At 52.1% G+C, this 18,968-nt stretch overlaps 1 protein-coding gene across 1 annotated transcript in view; it reads right to left on the bottom strand.

The window, feature by feature from the left end:
* Positions 1–1,120: 1,120 nt before the first annotated feature.
* The window catches only part of Rspo4 (R-spondin 4), a 31,452-nt gene continuing 13,604 nt past the window's right edge, over positions 1,121–18,968 (bottom strand). Inside the window, exons 2-5 of the mRNA XM_021195133.1 lie at positions 6,198–6,386; positions 5,460–5,600; positions 4,200–4,385; positions 1,121–1,212 (exon numbers count right to left, since the gene is read on the bottom strand). Of these exons, the coding sequence (XP_021050792.1) occupies positions 1,121–1,212; positions 4,200–4,385; positions 5,460–5,600; positions 6,198–6,386 (608 nt within the window). The remainder of the gene's footprint in view (positions 1,213–4,199; positions 4,386–5,459; positions 5,601–6,197; positions 6,387–18,968) is intronic.

The raw sequence follows: 18,968 nt of genomic DNA, 5'->3' as shown, positions 1-18,968 counted from the left end.
ACCTGAAGGCTCCTCCCAATATCCTTCCCGTCTGCAGTTGGGGGTATCACAGTGAAAGAAAACACTCAGGGAATCCATGAGGGAGGCCACCCCAACTGCTAATCCGGCAATTTTCTCTACTTCCCTAAACACACTGGTGCTTCCTCATAGATGTGCTGTGTGGTCCGAAGACAGAGTACCCATCACTTCCTGAGATGTCAGTCTCTATGGGTATGACGGGCTGCAGGTAGCAGAGCGGTGAATGGAGGAGGTGGGACCGTCTCTAAGCTCCATTTAGCTTCAATAGTCTTTGGGATTATTGAATAACAGGGATCACAGTCCCACCTGATCCTGCACATGGGTCTCCAAAGGCTTTGGGAAGGTGGTCAGCTGGGGAAGGGTCATGGGCACTATGAAAGGAAGACCAGAGCGGGGTGAGGGTAGGGGTGGGGTAGGAGGTGAAGGTGGAGAGGTGGGGGGATGACCAGAGGGTATGTTGCAGGCACTTCCAAGGGGATGTGCTCATGGGCCTGGGCCACTGTCTAGCCAAAGGGCCTCTAGTGGCTCCTATACCACCACCCTGGATAAGGGGTTCAGGCTGGGCCTTTGGAGGTCCCAGAGCCTGTCCCCGGTGGCCTCATCGCAGAGAGAATGGCCGAGTGCTGTAGACTCAGCCTTGAGGGACTGGCCAAGTGAACGGTTCATAACTCTGGCTGCAGGGTCTCTTTGGCTAGAAGCAGAGCTCTCAGGACTTGTCAAGTTGCACCCAAACCTATTCCTCCTAAATCGTAACTTTGCAAAGATGAAGTCAGGGCAGAGTCACAGAAAGATCTAGAAAAAAAAAGTTTGCTCTGGAGTGCAGAGAGCCACATGGAGGATACAAGCTTAGTCTCTCTCTTATGTCTGTCTCTGTATGGTGGGGGGTGGACAGTGAAGATCAGAAAGGAAAACGGAAGGAAATGAAGAGAAGGGTACACGGGGAGAAGGAAAGTTTCAAAGGACAGGAAGAAGGAGCGAGAAGAAAAGGGAGACAGATAAAATCTAGAGTGAAGGATGTGGAGAAAGAGCCGGTCAGGGGAGAAGCGAGGAGCCCACTGTGGAAGTGCAGCGAGCTGAAGGCAGAGGCCAGAGCTGGAGATGGTCACTGTGAGCCACGCTGGTGTGGCCTGCGCTCCAACTTCCTGTCCTTGCGCTGGCGTCGATCCTTCCTGTTCTTCTGCCTGGGATTTTTTTCTGCAAGAGAACACAGGTCCAGTCCAGGGAGGTCCTGAGAGATGAGGAGACCCCAAGTCGTCCCAGCAGGGCCCAGAGCTGCAGTGCTGGGCTCAGGGGCACCGTTTTAAATTTGATCCTGTAGGTGACATTGTTCCAGAAGACTCCTTGGTGACTTCCAGGGAGCTGAGGTGGCATGGAGTTGGAAGGGCCACTTGGGTAAGCACCTCTTGGGACTTAGGGTGGCCTCATGGGGGTCTGTATGCCCATCCCCCCACCAATGTACTACCTCACTGTTAATAAGGCTTCCTGCTTGAGATTTCCTTCTGTCCAACTCCCTGTCCCAGTCCCCAGCCCCATTGGCAGAGACCCTGAGGTTTAGCTGCTGCTTGGTGTATGCTGGATGTTCCAGAGAGTAAATCTATGCAGTGGGCACAAAAGCTACAATTTGTATCCCATCTGATAGGCGGGGAAAGAGGCTGGCCACGGCTGGGTTCGGGGCATAGTGCAGAGGGGCTGGCTGCAAGCCCCAGACCCTGGTCTCATCTAGACTCCAGTGTGCCCCATAAGCCCTGGAGGAGTCCTGTGGGAACACCTGATTTGTCTCTTTTCTCAGAGAAGGCTGGCCAGATGATGAGCTTGCTCAGGAGCCTGGAGTTCTTGGCTGGGTGACCAGTGAACGGATGGCAGAGTGTGTGGACAGAATCCCAGCATGCTGTCCTTAGGAGAGCTGAATGTCCCCTGGCAGGGTCCTCTGCTGACTTTCCTCAGCAGCTCTTCTTTGCTCATGGTCACTAGCCCAGCTGTGCTTCCCTACAGTGATCCACACTGCTTGCAAGGCTCTGCCAGGATCATCTACCTGTTCCCTGGAACATTCCTCTTCCCAGATGCTAGCTGCTGTTACTGATTGACAGGAGGAAAGACAGGTGTGTCTTGGAGCCAGCACAACCCTAACATTCTAGTTTATAAGGTGTCTCCTCACCCAAGCCATCTTCACACGCTCTTTGTCTCACGGAAGTCTCCTGGGGATCTGTGTCCTTGGAACGGATGGCACCACTCAGGGCGCTGCCTTCCAAGGACAGCCTCAGACAGGGCACACTACCTCTCTAGGGGGTAACTGTGCTTTTGCAAAGAGCCAGGGTCTCAGCACCTCCCTTTGCTGCGCAGACTCAGTGGCACCCCATAGACGAAGCTGCCCACTTTTGGGGCGCCCCACCAAATCTAAATCTTTGGAGGCATCGCACAGCCACAGGTGAGGACTGGATCTGGGAACATCTGGGAGCAATGTCTGAGGGGTCCTGAGGGGACCTTGTCAGCTTTGAGGGCTGGGATTGAGAGAGATGAGGGTTTGTGTCTTCAACCTTCTCCTGTGCAGTCTGCTAGCTGCCTGTGCACACCTCTGTTCACACCACCACACTCTCACCCACTCGGGCATCCTCCCATCTACCCAGGCAATCTCCCACCCACCCATAAACCCTCCCACCAACCCATCCATGGTCTCTCAAAACTACCCACCTTTCCATCAACCTACCCACTCACCCCCCACCCCCTCCAACCATGCATCCACCCACTCACCTAATTCCCTACTTAGCCACTCAGTCTCTCACCTCCCTCCCACATGCCCACCCACTCATACAACTACCTACCTGGCCACTGGCCCTCCCCCCATCCACCTATCTTCCCTCTACCCAGGCATCTACCCATCCCCCAAAGTTAACATCTGGGTCCCGGTCCAGCACCGGAGACAGCCTTGCTCTCCTCGGAAACCACAGACTCGCCACACACAATGGCAGAAGGAGCAGGGCTCTTTCCTAGAGGTGTCAATGTTATGACATGATGTGACAGGAGATGGCTCTGAGAGGGGGAGCTCAGGAAAGCTCCAGGTGCACAGGGTGTCCAGGCTGAGGCATACACACGAGGAGGTTCTGCAGGCTTGTGGGAACTCATACTAAGCACATGCCACCCCCAGCAGTCACCTCAGAGTCTGCAGCCACAGCTCCTGGTAGCATCATTTGAGAAAGCGCTTCCCTTGAGTTCTGGATGTCTAGTCTTGTCTAGGCCCCACTCTCTGTCCCAACTGCTCATTGTGTGTGTGTGGGTAGTGTCAAGGGTGGAAGAGTCCCCGGGTTCAAATTCTGCCCCCACCATGTCACAGCTGTGTGTCCCGCATGCCCTGGTTCTGGGTCTTTCTCTGTTGACTACAACTTAGATTCTTCTTTGCCTACTGATTAACATTCAGCTTCTAGGCTCACCTAGTCCTGACTGTGTGACCCTGGGGCATGGCCCCCAAGCTCTTTGGGCTTCCATTTCCTGAAATGCGATAATAACCACACCTACATCCTAGTTACTGGGCAGGTCAAAGGAACCAGTGACTATAGAAAACTTAACACACCATGCTCACATGGCTAACACGGCTTTTCTGTGCTGACGCCAACTCCCTCACACTTCATGGCCCACACAGTTGGCCTCTCTTTTGTGGTTTTTAGCGGTCTCTGTTGGAAATCTGTCATCTTCCCCAGTGAAGAGGTCCTTGTCGAATTTAGTGGGTGGTATAGCCATAGGCCCCTGTTCTCCTGTTGCAGGGTTGACAGCATCAACTCCTCAGCTGAGATCTCTTTGCACATGCGTGCCTATGGTTTTAGAGTGTTTTACTCAGATCTCTATAGCAACCTTGGCTTTCTGCATCCTGGGGTCTGTCTTAACCAACCCCTGTATGTTGGGCCAAGGATGCCTTTCTTGACATTTCTTCCTTTTTGTATTCCAGTAGATGCTGCACTGTACTGTAACCATAGCACCATTCCCAGGCTTTCCTGGGGACTCAACTAGAAACAGTAGACTATCCTTACAGGTCTGGGCAATGTATACCAGTCTTCCTATGTCTGGGACACTTCTCTGGCCTTTCAAGCGGCCTTGCAGATGTCATCTATGAATGGGGGTGGGGGTCTCTCTCCCTAGACCCAGTTACCTCTGGGTCTTTCCCTGGGAAACCCTGCAGGCCTGGTGCTCACCTCCGGGGCAGGGCCTCTTTATAGGACACTTCCTGGACTCAGATAACACTCGGCAACTCGCCGTCTCTTCCTGCTTGGCCGGGCCAGCTTCCCGGACCCGGGTTTCTAGACCCCATCCTGAGCCACAGGTCTTCCCATTGTGTATGCAGGGACTCCAGTTGCCCCAAGGGCTCGGCTCACACTCTTCTGTGGGTGAAGGGAGAGACAGACAGGTGAGTCAGACGGCAGTGTGGACCTCTTGGATTCAGTGACCAGGGGTCTTAGGATACCATCTCTACATGCAAGGAACTTAGTCTGTTGCTGGTAGCAGGGAACCCGCTTTTGCAGGAGCCTGCAGAGAACTCAATGAAGGCTGTGCTAAAACCAGAGCTGGCCCCTGCCAGTGAAGCAGAAGACTTCACAGAGGAGGTAAGAGCTGAGTTAAACCTCCCTGGCCAGCAGGATTTGAGAAGAAAGGTGCAGGAATTGGGGACAGACCGGTAGCTGGCTGCTAAAAGGTCCCCACGAGCAGGGTTCTAGCTTTGAACTTGACCACATGCCTTTGATCAACTGTAGAAGGCCAGAGCCTCCTGAATGGCATCGTGAGGGGGAAAACGAGCTCACGGGCAGAAGTTTCTTAGAAGAGGGAGCTACAGATATATTCTACTGATTTCTGAGCGGGAGGCAACACCCAGCCCAGGGGATAGTAATCTTGCAGTCCTAAGTGCCAAGACCCGGAGCAGGAACAGGGCTGGGAAAAGGTCTCCAGACCTCGGGTAGCTATGCTGTCACCACCCAATGATTTCCCCTGACCAGTGGACAGAGTCTCAGCCACCTCCAGGGATCCACCTGTCTCCCACACTGTGAGTCACACAGGGTGCCCACTGTGCCTGGCTTCTACATGGGCGCTGGCGATCTGAACCTGTACTGCAAGCCACTTCCTCCCAGAGCCACTTTGCCGGCCCCATGCAGTTACTTTAAAAAAAAAAACAAAAACAAAAAAAAAAAAAAACTTCAGATGAAGTGACTTTCTTGAGGTGTCTATGGGTAACTCTGTTCCTTGGTGCCTTGTTGGTGAGGACACCCTTGGTGACATAAGCAGTGTCAGAGTTGGTGGCACGGTATCCGCGATCCTGATGGTTATAATGGCGCCAGAGCCCTGAAGGTTCTCTGAGTTCCAACATGTGGCCGGGCTGCCCATCCCCCCATAACATTTCACTGCTTGTTTCTAGGTCTCCCTCTTCCCCCAATGCTAGGACAGGTGGCCAGGGCCTTACTCACCCTGGCACTCCCGGGTACTCTGGTGGGTCAAGGTGCCCGGTGGACAGGTGGGCAGGCACTTCCCTTTGTACAGGTGAAACCGCCTTTTGCAGCGGATACAGAAGTCCTGGCTGAAACAGCTCTCACATGTGGCCCCGCATTCTGCAACAGAGCCAGGGACCACATAAGTGAGCTGCCCGGGATGGGGCCCCATAGCTCTGCCTGAGGTGGGACGGCCTCTGTGCAGCCCCAAGCTCTGGGACACTGGGGTCAGGATACTTGCCAGCAGCCCAGACTTGGCTACATTCTTTTCTCATCTCGGCTGAGGTTGAGCATGGGAAGTGATACACTAAACACCACGTAGCAAATCTGGGCTGGGAGTGGGGTTCCCTCACCCTTCACCCACAAGGCTCAGATCAACTTACCTACCCTAGGTCACAGTGACAGTGGAGGAAAGATTAGGGCTACTTTTCCTACTTGAGGTAGACCCAGAGGAGGCGAGGAACCTGCTAGAGGCCATACAGTATCCAGGTCGAAGTAAAGGTTCCCTGCTCTGTTTGTGCTGAGACCTGACAGTGTCCTCTTAGAGCTGATGGAATCAGAGAGGAGCCTACTTGGTCAAGGGCTGCAGGGACATCTGGAACTAGCAAGCTTGGGGTTGGGCACAATTCTGCTTCCCCTCAGGGTATGTTCGGGGAGAGGGTGGGATACAGGACCGCTCTATCCAAGCCTGGCTAGGACACTGCAGGAGATACGTACTCTTGCACCTGTTGGCCTCCTGGCCACGGATTCCGAAGAAGCCGAGGGGACAGTCATGCACACACTTGCCGTACTGACGGATACCTTCGCGGCGGATGAAGAGGAAGAGCCTCTGCTGGCAGGTGGAACAGCCGTTCTCCTCGGAGCATATGACACAGCCCGTGCAGTTGCCCCCCAGACCAGTGCCTGCTGCAGCCAGACCGGGGGGGGGGAGAGAGAGAGACAGAGACAGAGACAGAGACAGAGAGAGAGAGAAAGAGAAAGACAAAGACAGAGAGAGAGAGACAGAGACAGAGAGAGACAGAGACAGAGAGAGAGGGAGAGAGAGAGGGAGAGACAGAGAGAGACAGAGACAGAGAGAGAGAGAGGGAGAGAGAGACAGAGAGAGACAGAGACAGAGAGAGACAGAGACAGAAAGAGACAGAGACAGAGAGACAGAGACAGAGAGAGACAGAGAGAGAGAGACAGAGAGAGACAGAGTCAAATCACAAATGTGAGCTACTTAGATGGACTCCTCATTGGGCTATTAGCTGGATACAACAGAATACTACATTTCCAAGCATCGTTAACTACTAGATATCACGTGATCATAATCTGGCCAGTGGGACAGGACATAAAAGTACGTATGTATAGACCACTGATATGAGAGAAACCAATGTATTTACCCACTGTTACCTGGACTTTTCTGTTATAAGCACATTTCCTTTTCACTAAAGCAATAGAATGGTGTGTGTGTGTTGTGCAGAGGGATGGGTGGGACCACCACCTTCTTTCTCAGTTTCTGAACAATACTCCAGTCTCCACTGTTACCATCAGCTTCAGGAAGTCAAGGGGAGGCAGGAAGCAGGAGGCTGCAAAGCTGGGGAGAAGGCGAGCCATGCTCAGTTGTGAGGCTGGACGTTTTATGCCAAGGCTCTCATGGAGATCTTTGCCAAATCATGTGAGGTGCTAGTCTTCATGCCCCAGCTCTGCCACCAGCCTCTTCTTGTGCCTCTTTGAGCAGAAAGGGGCCCTGAAGAGTGGGGCCTGAGAGCCGCAGCAGGAGCCCACCAGACTCCATGGTAAGCATGAGGAGCTTACAGCCAGGGAACCCATCCAGGTCATAGGGAATGGTTATGTCTGTGGGAGGCATGTGCCAGGAAGAGAGGGAACACCGGAGGCCACAGGGGTCAGGATGTGGGAGGAGGTGGAATCACTAGGCAGGATTCACCCTTGCAGGAGCCACTAAGATAGGACACAGAGGTTGCGCAGAATCGTTCTATGTTTAAATAGCTGGGATACTGAACAAGCTGCTTGCCCATCCTGGCCCAGTTAAGTCCATGGCTCCCCACAGGAGGACATTCTTGGCTCTCCAGCTCCCTAGCGTGTATTTTCCTCCCCCCCCCCCCCCCCCGCTGAGGTAGGTGACTCTGGAAAGTTAGGTACCAGGACCTCCCTAGAGTAGAAACCAGGGGCCACCCCTCCTCCTGCCAGCAGAGGGCAGTCCTCTAAAGGCCTGGATGATATCAGACACCTACTACACAGTGAGGGACACACAGGACTACTGTCCTTGGTCTCTGGTTGGTTTCGGTCCCTTTCTCCTATCTCCCAATTTAGAAACCCGAGAGCCTTCTACCTCGTCACCCGTTTCTGTTGCTTACACCCAAGGAGCCGACTGATGTGGGTGGCCCTCACAGGGTCACACTGTAGCACATGTGAACCCTGTGACACACCCTGGGTACCAGGCAAGGATGACAGTGCCTTCCATGCCCTTCTTCCAGGAAAAGAATATGCAGTGGGACAGGAGAGAAAAGACTTGGTGCCTCTGAAAGTGTTTGTGAAGCCATAAGGGGGCCCCAGACTGAGAGAAAGAGAGAGCCACATTACCAGAGCCAGACAGAACCCCGTTCTCCCGCTCACCAGCAAAACCCAAGGACAAAAAGGAATGAGAGAAAAGCCTTCCTTCTGCTAGGTGTGTAAGCCCGGGAGAAAATCCTCACAGCATCCAGCCAATTTGAAGGCGTGCCTTTTCACGTCCAGTAGTTCAGCATCTGAGCCTCACTACAGAACAGCTGTGTGGTTGGTCAGTTCCATGTTGATTTGAAGCAGGATAGAAAAAAAAAATATGGGAACACGAGAAGAGGAAGGAACCCATCTCTCTGGGGTCTAGCTGGAGACTCACCAGCTGAGAAGCATAAATCTCAGGGCAATCAACAGTGTCGACTTGAGGCCTTCTCTCCTCCTAGATGGTACCTGACATTTTCTGGAACGTCCATGTGCAGCCCCAGTGGCTTGTGGTTTTACGTCATCAGATTATAACTGAACCCGGGAGACACCCAGAATCTCAATAATCAGAAAAGGGACTTGACACATGGGAGAGCCGGGTACCTTCTGAGCCGATTCAGCAGGGCTCAGGAGACGGTTTAATGGACAAGAGGAACTGCTCTGAAAGCATGAGAACCTCATTCACATCTGCAGCACTCACAGAAAAGCTATGACTGGCTATGTCACTTCAGCATTGAGGGGCAGAGACAGGCAGATCCCAGGCCCTTGATGGCCGGCCGGCCGAGCCAATGGTGAGCTCCAGGTTCCATGAGAGACCCTGTCTTGAAAGGACAAAATGGAAGGTAATAGGAGAAGATATTCGATCTCCTCTTCTGCCCTCTGAATGGATGTGCATCTCTCACACACAGACACAGACACACACACAGACACACACACAGACACACACACACAGACACACAGACACACACACACACAGACACACACACAGACACACACACACACAGACACACACACACACACACACACACACACTCCCAAGATCCTTTACATCATCACCATTATGACACTTCAGTGTGACTCTTCTTTGAGAAGTTTCCCTCCCCCAATGCTCTTGGGAGTCATATTCTTTCCTTGAGTGCCTTTCCATTTTTCTTTTTAAATAAACCCCAGCTCCACTTCATTGTCCTGAAATGCTTTTCTGTGTTGAAACCAAGGGTCTGGTTTTATCTAAGTTGAGATTAAGGGAACTTAGATGCCAACAGTGATTGCAGGGGGGGGGGGTTGTCCCTCTGTCCCACAATAGCTGACAACTCTAAAAGGAGGTGAGGTTTACCCCAGCCCAAAGTTTCAAACCAGTTCCACCCACGATGGTGGAGAATCCACGGTGGAGGGGAGTATTCATGTCTGTGACAGCACCACAGTGGGCCAGGAAGCACAGAGGGAGACAGCAAGTTGGACTAAGGAAAATCTTCAAAGGCTACTTCTAGTGACAGACTTCTTCTACCAGGCTGATCCCATATCCTAATAGTCCGACAGCCTCTATAGTTTCTCTAGCTGTGGGACAGCTTTCAAAATGCCAAGCTGTGAGGGACACTTCAGATTCCAATCGTCACAGGAGGTCCAGGAGAAAGTTTGAGCATCTGCTTCTCTACCAGGTGATCTGCCACCACTTGTCATCAGACCTCACTTGGGAAACCACAAGGCCAAGAAACTCTTGTATATCCATGCCAAGACCCTGACAGAGATGTTTACTGCAGGGTGGCTTAATAGCACACAGGCACAAAAGAGAACCCGCTGTGGGAAGAACTGATAAACACGCGGTGAGGTAGTCATATCCCACAGCCGTACACCACACACACAGTACGGCCTGTGATAAATGGCTGAGGCAGAGTTAGTTATCATTGTGGACGCAGCTCAAAGCCAGTGCGGAGGAGAAAGAGCAAGCTGTGTGGTGAGTCATGCAGAAGACACCATCTGTATCAAGTCCCACAGCAGAACCATGATTTGTAGCATTGTCTATATGTGGGGTATCCGAGGAATGAGACATATAAGGGGTGCATGCATGCCTAATTCAGGATGGGGGCACCTCTGGGGCAGAGGTGAAGAGGAGCTGGGAGAGAAGAGAGATGTCACTCATTTTTATCAGATTTGATTTGAAGCAATCATGGACATGGAGAGATCGGATCAAAGTGGCTGATGAGGGTGGTGTGTGGGAAGATGGCTCGGTCGGTGAAGAGCCTGCAGGAGGAACCAAGTTCTGACTTTCAGCAGCCGTACAAAAAGCCAGCGGTGTACGGTGTGGTTGTCATCCCAGCACCGGGGAGGCAGAGACTGGGACTTGCCAGTCAGTCAGTCTAGCCACGTTAGAGAGCTCTGGAATCACCAAGAGACTCGGAAAACCAACAAAGCAGAGAGTGACTGGGGAAGACATTCAGTGTTGACCTCTGGCTCATATGCACAGGTGCACAGAACATGAGTATACATATATACGCCTGAATGTTTATTATATTCATTTTTAATTTTTATTATAGACTTGAAACCGTTTGGGACAAAATCCATTTAAAGAAAAAAGAATTTAACTTCTCTGGTGCACCGGAGTAGGGGAGTACTATAGTTTTGAAAAGATCATTGTTTTGTGTGTATGACTGTTTTGCCTGTATGTATGTCCATGCACCATGTGCATGTCTAGTATTCACTGGGGTCAGGAGTGGGCACTGAGTTCCCTGGGACTACAGTCAACAGGTATTTGTGAGCCTGCCATGTGGGTGCTGGGAATTGAACCAGAGTCCCCTAAAGCAGTGGCCAGTGATCTTCACCACTGGCCATCTCTCTAGTTTCACAGGGATATAGTCACTCTTTCCCATTTCCTCCAAATCCCCTCTCCAGCCCCATCCTGCCCTCAAGTTTAGGCAATAGGCAGGGAAGGAAACCCGTTCTGGAGGAGGGGGTTTGGGAGCAGTGGAGACTCAGCCTTGGGCCCTGGGTTAGTCACTTCCCTCATTTGCTTCCTTTGTCCTCAGGAAGGGACCGCTGAGTTTTAACAGATTTGTCTAGGAAAGGTCAGTCCCCAGGTTCCCTGGCACGTCAGTGAGATGGGCATGTATGTCATGGGCCAAGAAGGGCCCCCACGACTCCTCTCTCCTCTGTCCTCCCCTGTTAGAGTTGCAGCTTCAGTGTCAGGGGCCTTGGCAGATCCCTGTGGCAGAGAGATCTTGAGAAAGGCACAGGTATATTCACCACATGAACCTGGGGCTTTAAGGGGAAGAGGAGAAAAATCTTACACACCTTGTTCAGGTCACTGGCCTTGCCAAACAGCAAGGCTTGCGATGCTGGGCAGGCCAGTCTTAGCGGAGTTGTTGGCAATGAGGGCGCTCGCTTTGTGCTATGCACCACGGGAGCCTGTGGAGCTGAACCGAGACCCCAGTGATGAAGGGCAAGGGGCCCTCAACTGACACAAAACTGTTGCCACGGAAACGTAGACAAACTGCAATTACATCCTGCCATCGGAGTGCAAAGCTGGCTCTCCTTGCAAACTGAGTTTGTGGGCTGAGATACCTTGCTACTGGGAGGGGGGGGGTGTTGCCATTTTTCACTGAGGAAACCCAGGAATTGCTCAGGATAATACAGAATCAGGAGGCAGAAACTTCCCACTAATGTCCCCTCCTCACCCCCAACCCAGAGTGCCAGTGAAGGGCTTGTCTGTGACCAGCGGCAGGAGATGAAGCCATGGTCTGGCTTCCATGGGATTCAACATAGCAGGAGTGGCAGGCACCACAAAAATAATGTCTGAGAAGACAAAAGTACCAGGAGGCCTGTGCGAAGCAAAACGGTTCCCAATGCCAGAAGAACGTACAGATCTCTCAGCCTGACACCTGCAGTTTCCCTGGGGACCCTGAGACTACAAGGGGCAGGGACTTCCTCAAGGGCAAAACAAAGTCTCAAACCTAAGGAAACCCCTACTAGAGCCGAAGCACCCTTTGGAAGGCACTGAGGGAACATGCTGAAGGCAAGAGAAGGCCAAAGGAACCTTCCCCTGGTGTGTGTGTGTGTGTGTGTGTGTGTGTGTGTGTGTGTGTGTGTGTGTAGGGGGGGTCCTACTGCATCCTCGACCCAGCAATCTGCTAGAGCGCCCTCTAGTGTCTCTAGGCTGTAATGGAATCTTTTGAATTTTCATAATTAGACTTTAATCACATCTTTATCATTAGACAGAACAATGGTGTCCCCTCAAGGTTATGGGTGTAGGAACACCAGTGCTCACCTTATAAATGAAAAGTCATGACTACCGGAGTTTGGACAGCACTGCTCCAGAAAGATCCAAGCACAATGGTTCTTAAACTTGATTGTAACAAAGTTCCAGTGATACTCAGGAAGTGGTTGGTTTGGGTTCAAGTCTGAAGTGAGCACACCGGGCATTCCCCATTTCACAGAGTCTTCCTTGTTACCGTTTCCTTTCCCTGAGAAAAGGAGCTGGCCACCAGGCACTGCCACCAGGAGCTGGTCACCAGGAGCTGGCCACCAGGCACTGCCATCAGGAGCTGGCCACCAGGCACTGCCACCAGGAGCTGGCCACCAGGCACATGCTGTCTGGTTCTGGCTTGGTCCTGGTCCAGCCGGACCAGTTAAGATAAACCTTTGGAAAGCGACTTTGGATGAGTGCTGGTGTTTGGGACTGTGCTTGGTAGCTAAGGACAGTGGCAGGTCGGGTGGTGCAGGGGTCTTCCCCAAGGGAGAGTGGCCGCTGGTGGGCACTGGCATCTTTTCTAGCAAAGGCTAGCCCTCAACTCACACTCTGGCTAGAGCAGATAGACCCACTATGTGCCTTTGACCTTAGTGTCCACTGGTCCAGATCGAGACCTGTATCCCAACAGAAACCATCTTGACTCAATAGGGGTGTGTGTTGTTTTGTGTGTGTGCGTGCGTGTGTGTGTGTGTGTGTGTGTGTGTGTGTGTGTGTGTGTGGTATAGTGTATGTGTGTGTGTGTGTGTGTGTGTGTGTGTGTGGTATAGTGTATGTGTGTGTGTGTGTGTGTGTGGTATAGTGTATGTGATATTTCATGCATGTTTTCTTTTCTGTGTGTGTGTGTGGTATAGTGTATGTGTGTGTGTGTGTGTGTGTGTGTGTGTGTGTGTGGTATAGTGTATGTGATATTTCATGCATGTTTTCTTTTCTGCTCTTTGGACCTATGCAGCTGTGGATGGTGGAAGCTGGTGAGTGCTGCACAAACCAAGAACCTTCTGAAGAGCACACAGCGGCAGAGCCAGGAGCCACATCTGAGTCCGAAAGCAAGCCTTCATCCCACCTGCCCCGCCCTGGAGGCCTTGTGCACTCTCCTCAGTTCTCAAGGCATTTTGAGTTAGCTTTTCTGTCACTTGCAACCAAATGATTTCTGACTAATACAGAAGCAGAGGGAGAGAGAAATAAACAAATGAGATGCAGAGAGAGAGAGAGAAGCATCAGCCAGGAATCTCACGAGCTCCAAAAGGCAGCAAGATTTCTAAGGGCTGTCCAGGCCCTCCCGCGGCTTGGCTTCCTTATGGCTCTGAAGAAAAGCACTTTTCCACTCGTGCTAATGCTTCTCTGTCAGCCTGTAATCAGAAACAACCTAGCTCTATAGACAGGAAAAAGACCCTGGAGGGTAGCTATGCTTCTGCAAGACAGAGGGGCTGCAGTACCACCCGCCCCACTGCAGTACCACCAGCCCCACTGCAGTGCTGCCCGCCCCACTGCAGTACCGCCTGCTCCACTGCCTTCCATGGCACTCCGGGGAAACCCTGTGTCCTTCTTCATGTCAGGTGGATCTTGGCCTGAAGCCCTACCTTGTCCTGGATCAGACACAAGCTTATAAATGAGCACATTTGGGCTCTAATCACAACCTCCTGAGCTTTCTTGGAGCATCAGAGTCAACCCCATGTGATCCCCCTGAACAACTGCCTCTCACAACTGAGACTGGGTTTCCCCAGTGGAAATGCCAGTTGAACTCACAGGTATGGCTCCGCCTCATGCCAGCAACTGAAGAGGTCTGAATGACACCCGAGTCCCCTGATTTTCTCCCGGTCCTTGGGAACCAAAGCATGATACCCACTTTAGGCTTGTCATTTTACAAGGTGACTCTGGCTTATAACTCCGAATGCACTAAGAATCCCAGTGCTGAGCCCCCCAGACATTCTCTCAATGAACAATTGCTGAACCCTTTGAGACATTTTTTTGGTGGGGGCTGCTAAGGAGTCAATGGGTACAGGCTTTGGGGGTGGCACAGTGTACACCTGGGCAACATCTGTTACCACCCTGAGCCCTACCTTTTCTAGGTTGCAAATGGCCTGATGGCACTTATCTTGCAGGGCTGCCAAGATGGAGGGAGACAGTGTGTGCTGTGAGCTCAGAGCCCAGCACACAGCCAGCATCTGAGAAACTGTAGCCACGGTTATCAGGTTGAAGAGGATGGTGTCATTTCTGTCTACAAAAAAACCTAAACTATTTACAGATGTGTGCAGGTAACCAGATGGACATCCTGGTTCCTCTGCTCCGTGAACGACTTTAGACAAGTCCCTTCTCACTGAAGGCTTGTTTTCCCCACTTGAAGATTTGAAGTAGCAACTCCCAGCATCCAAACCTTCAAGGCGCATATCAGCAAACCAGCAGACCGCTCCACACGTAGCTCATTCACACACGGAAGTGCCTATCCTGTCTCAACACTGTCACAGCCCACAGTGGAACTGTGAACTACCGTGTAGCCCCTTGTCTCATGTAGGACGGACACATGAGAAAGACTAGAAGGTAGAGATCAAGGACTGGGGACATGGCTTTCTGTCACCACTAGTCTTATCAGGTGGCTTAGGTCTTGGATGAAGGGCAGGTCTGTTCTTTCCTCTGGGGACAAGGAATGACAAAGATCCCAGGGTCAGAGTCATCTGTGTCCTGAGATTGGGCCCTAACACCTCATCTAACAAGAGCCAATGCCCCTGGTAGATTTGGAAATTTGGAAACTGAGTGGATTTAAGGTCACCTCCGTATCAACACATACCACACTCATCCATTCCCCAGGGCTCATGTGGACACCTGGGACTCCATCAACGAACAGGCTGACCCAGACAGGTTCATCTCCGCAGTCCACAGTGTGTCTGACATTAAATGCCCTTGGTACCCAAGCCAAGCCTACAGCCTTACACTTTTCAAAAAGAGTAATTGGAACAGGTGGGTCAGATTGATAAAATCAAGAAATTTCACATACAAATCTGGAATCTGGACTTCTGGAAAACTCCAGGGCATGTGCCACAGTTCACGTAGCATACTCAGGGTGGCCGTGACTGAGGCTGCCCACAGTGATGCTCTCACGTGCCATTTGCAGACCCTCCAATTCCTATGCCCATCCTGGTGCCAAGCCTGAGGGAAGCTCTGGGTCTCCCTGTGACTGGGGGTCAGTCACGCCCCTCAGTGGCAATGGGAAGCAGAGGGTCTGCCGTTAGTTTTGATTTAAGATGGGGAGTTTTTTTCTGTGCTTCTCAGGCTGACCTTGAACTCTTGGGAACCCTCCTTCAGTCTTCCAAGTGTATGGAACAACATGTGTGGGCCACCACACTGGGTCAAGTAGGAGCCACTCCCTTTGGGCAAACAGAGTCTCCTGAAGGTTGGTGGATGGCCTCCAGCTGGGCCTTCTGTCGACTTTATACTTGGGGGAGGGCTGTCAGGACCTGGAACACACATAGCTTCTGGATCCTTCCTTGTAGTCTTGAAGCTACACTTTAAAATCTACTAGTGGGCAGCAGGTCCGAGGCTGGACTTTGTCGGTTCAAATCCCGGCTCTGACCCTTCCCTCTTATCTGTGTTACCAGAGCTAGCATTCTAACCTCCCTGTGCACCAGCTTCCCATTTGTAAAGCAGGAATCCTGTGGGTTCAGCTCACAGATATGCATGCAGTTGCTGGGCAGGACTGACAGATAAGAGGGTCTCAGTGACATCGCTGTTTAGCTGTGACCTTTACCACCTGCCCTGCCAATCCGTGGCTTTATTTCTGACAATCAGCGCAGAGCTGTTTATTTCAATGCCAACATTTTTGGGGGCAGAGTTTCTTCATAATTGGGGTGTGCCCAGGGAAGTATGCCTTGCATGAGAACATGGTTTGTCATGGTGGACTAAAGATTTAATACAGCCGTCCTCCGGACTCCCAGGGCGAGAAGGTGGGGGAGGAGGGCAGGCAGAGAAAGATCCTGGTCCCTGCTCCAAGCTAAGTCTAAGGAGGACCAGGGCAGGACCTGGTCCCTGCTCTGCCCTTGGGAAGGATCCAGAACCCCAAAAGAGGAGCTGCAAAGAGAGGGCTAGTCAACACATCTCAGATATCCTTCTGGCAATGAGGGATGCATGTCACTGATGACCAAGGGAAATGAACAACATCTGGGCGCCCGCCTGCCCGCTCTGACTGCCACATATGGGAGGCAGTTGCCACTGCTGGAGGCTGGCTCCGAGGGCCAGCACATTCCTGCCTGGGGGGGCAGATTGCACCATCCAGATTCTGGAGATAGCTCCCGGCTTGGAGGCTCCCAAAGAGCGCAGGCTCAGAGGCTCTAGACCACCGGTCCCTACTCAGCAGCAGGACGGGACATCTAGAGGTTACACACCCAACAGAATCCAAGGGTGTCATGCCATAACCTGCCCTTTCAAGCCAACCCTTCATGAGAGCAACAGACCCCTCACCAAGGTCTTGAGGAGCCTTCCTGGTGGCATGTTAAGGCTACTGTCTTCTCCAGTTCACCCGACCTTAACGGAGGTAGAAGACCTGCCAAATGAGGGCAGGGGCAGCACTGGCTACCTCCAGTCTAACCCAGCCTCTGCCTTTCTACTCTCTGTTTCTCTCCCAGGGGCCATGGAATAGGTCAGTAAGGGCTTCTGAAATGAGAGGACAGTGGCCTGGCATCACTCTTTCTACAGGAGGGACCTCAGTTGTGGACAGTCCCTCCCATGCCTCATGTGACAGGAAAGATAAGGGTTGGCTGGGTCCCTGTGTGCCCCTAGTTGGCGTATACTGATATCTATGACCACCTCTTACAGACTGGGGTCCCTGTGTGCCCCTAGTTGGCGTATACCAACATCTGTGACAACCTCTTACAGAGATGACCTTGGGTGCAGCATGGAGAAACCTTTGGCCTTTGCTCAATGGCGCCCCTGCCTGGCCTGCTGGTGCAGTGCAGGATATAGACTAAAACAGGCTGCTTGTACCCAACACTGACAGCAAATCCAATTTCTCCTCCCATCTCTGCAGACCCCACCCTGGACCACCAAGTGCATTCTGCCCTGTTAGCTACTCTATAGAAGAAGTTAGGTTGGTGTCCCTGGAGGGAAGGGTGAGAAGCTTGCAGCACAGAGCCCAGTAATCTTCAGAACCAGCGAGGTAGAGACAGGATCCCTCTTCTTGGGGCCTTGCTGGCGTGAACATGTTAAGATAGGAAGCAGGATAATACGGGATCCACCAGCTGCCTTCTCCCAAATTGTCTCCCCGAAGCTCAGTCTTCTGATAGCTGCCAGCTCGGAACCCCCAGAGCTGCCTGAGGGGAAACTATCGGAGAATCAACCAGCCTGCCCTATGTGTCCAATGTATAAAATTGTGTAAGAAGAAACTGAAAAAAAAGTCGGGGGGTCATGGAGACAGCTTGGCCAGTAAAGTGCCTGTGGCACAAGCATGAAGACTCAGGCCAATCCTGGAACCCACATAAAAAGTGGGGCATGGTGCAAGCTTGTAATGTTGTCAACTGTTGACAGGTGGAGGCAGGGGGATCCCTGGAGCATGCTGGTCAACCAGCCTAGGCTAACTGGAGAAATCCAGGTTCCACGAGAGACCCTGTCTCCCAAGAACCAAGACAGATGACTCTTGAGGAATGGTATGAAGTTGACCTATGCCCTCATACACAGGCCAACATGTGCACCTGCACACCCACTCAGGATCCCATATGAATGCTCGCATGACCCTAGTTCATCACAGATTGCAGTAACTCGTATATGGAGCTCAGCAATGCAGGAGCCAGAGCCCTCCAGCTGCCCACTCTGGGGGGTTGACTCCATTGGCCTCTCACAGCTGTGAAATGCAGAGGGAAGGATGGGGGAAGGGAGGAGCTCATGCCAAGCCCCTCTGTTCCCTTAGGCTATCTCTAGAGCAGCCCAGAAGTTAGGCTGAAATCCAGCCCTGCTGATGGCAGGAGCAGAGGAGGGCCGTGCTTAGGGATAGCCAGGAGTCTAGGCTGCAGAGACAGGTGGCTGAGTTCTAACCCAGATGAGTCTCCCTAAGCCTCAGTTTCCCTTCCTGTAAAAGAAGGACCACTGTCCCCAGATGTAAGGTCCAGTGTGATGGCCTATGTGGTATGCTCAGAACATCTGGCAGGTGGCTGGCAATGGGAGCCATGAACTTATAACCCTCCGACGTGGGTTTTATTAAGTCATAGACAAGGAGGCTAAGGTACAACGGAGTAAATTACCTGGGACAACCAAACTCTGAGTGAGTGGGTGTAGAGCCAGGCAGCCTTAGAAACTGGAGGTCACAATTATTCTAAGTGCTGAGAATGCAGACCTCCTCAAACCTTCTACCTGGACATCTGCCCCTTATGAAGTAGAAGGCAGCTTTGGAGCATCTGCTTCCAGTGCTGATTGGACCTGGTCCCACTGCTGGTGAGTGGCCGGGAGAGAGTCATGGTCAGGCCCAGGCTGATCCAAGGGTGGACCCTGTCCATAAGGACTGAGGAGACTGCAAAGTATGGCAGAGCTGAGACTCACTTTAGGCTCTCCACTACACCCACTCCAGGGAACATGTTTAGAATCTGATTATTATCTGACCTCTCCCTATGGGCTCCCTTCTCTTAAATCCTAGAATTAGGCAAAGCCCTGATGTGACTTCTTTTCTAGGGCTGTGTGTTCTTGGGCAAGTCCCTGCTTGATGGTTAAACTATACTTCTAAGGACTGGAGGTTCACTCATCCATCCACCCATCCATCCATCCATCCATCCATCCATCCATCCATCCATCCA

Source organism: Mus pahari, chromosome 3 (assembly GCF_900095145.1).
Source record: "Mus pahari chromosome 3, PAHARI_EIJ_v1.1, whole genome shotgun sequence".
Classification (NCBI taxonomy): Eukaryota; Metazoa; Chordata; class Mammalia; order Rodentia; family Muridae; genus Mus; species Mus pahari.
This window is presented reverse-complemented; position numbering and strand designations above follow the sequence as displayed.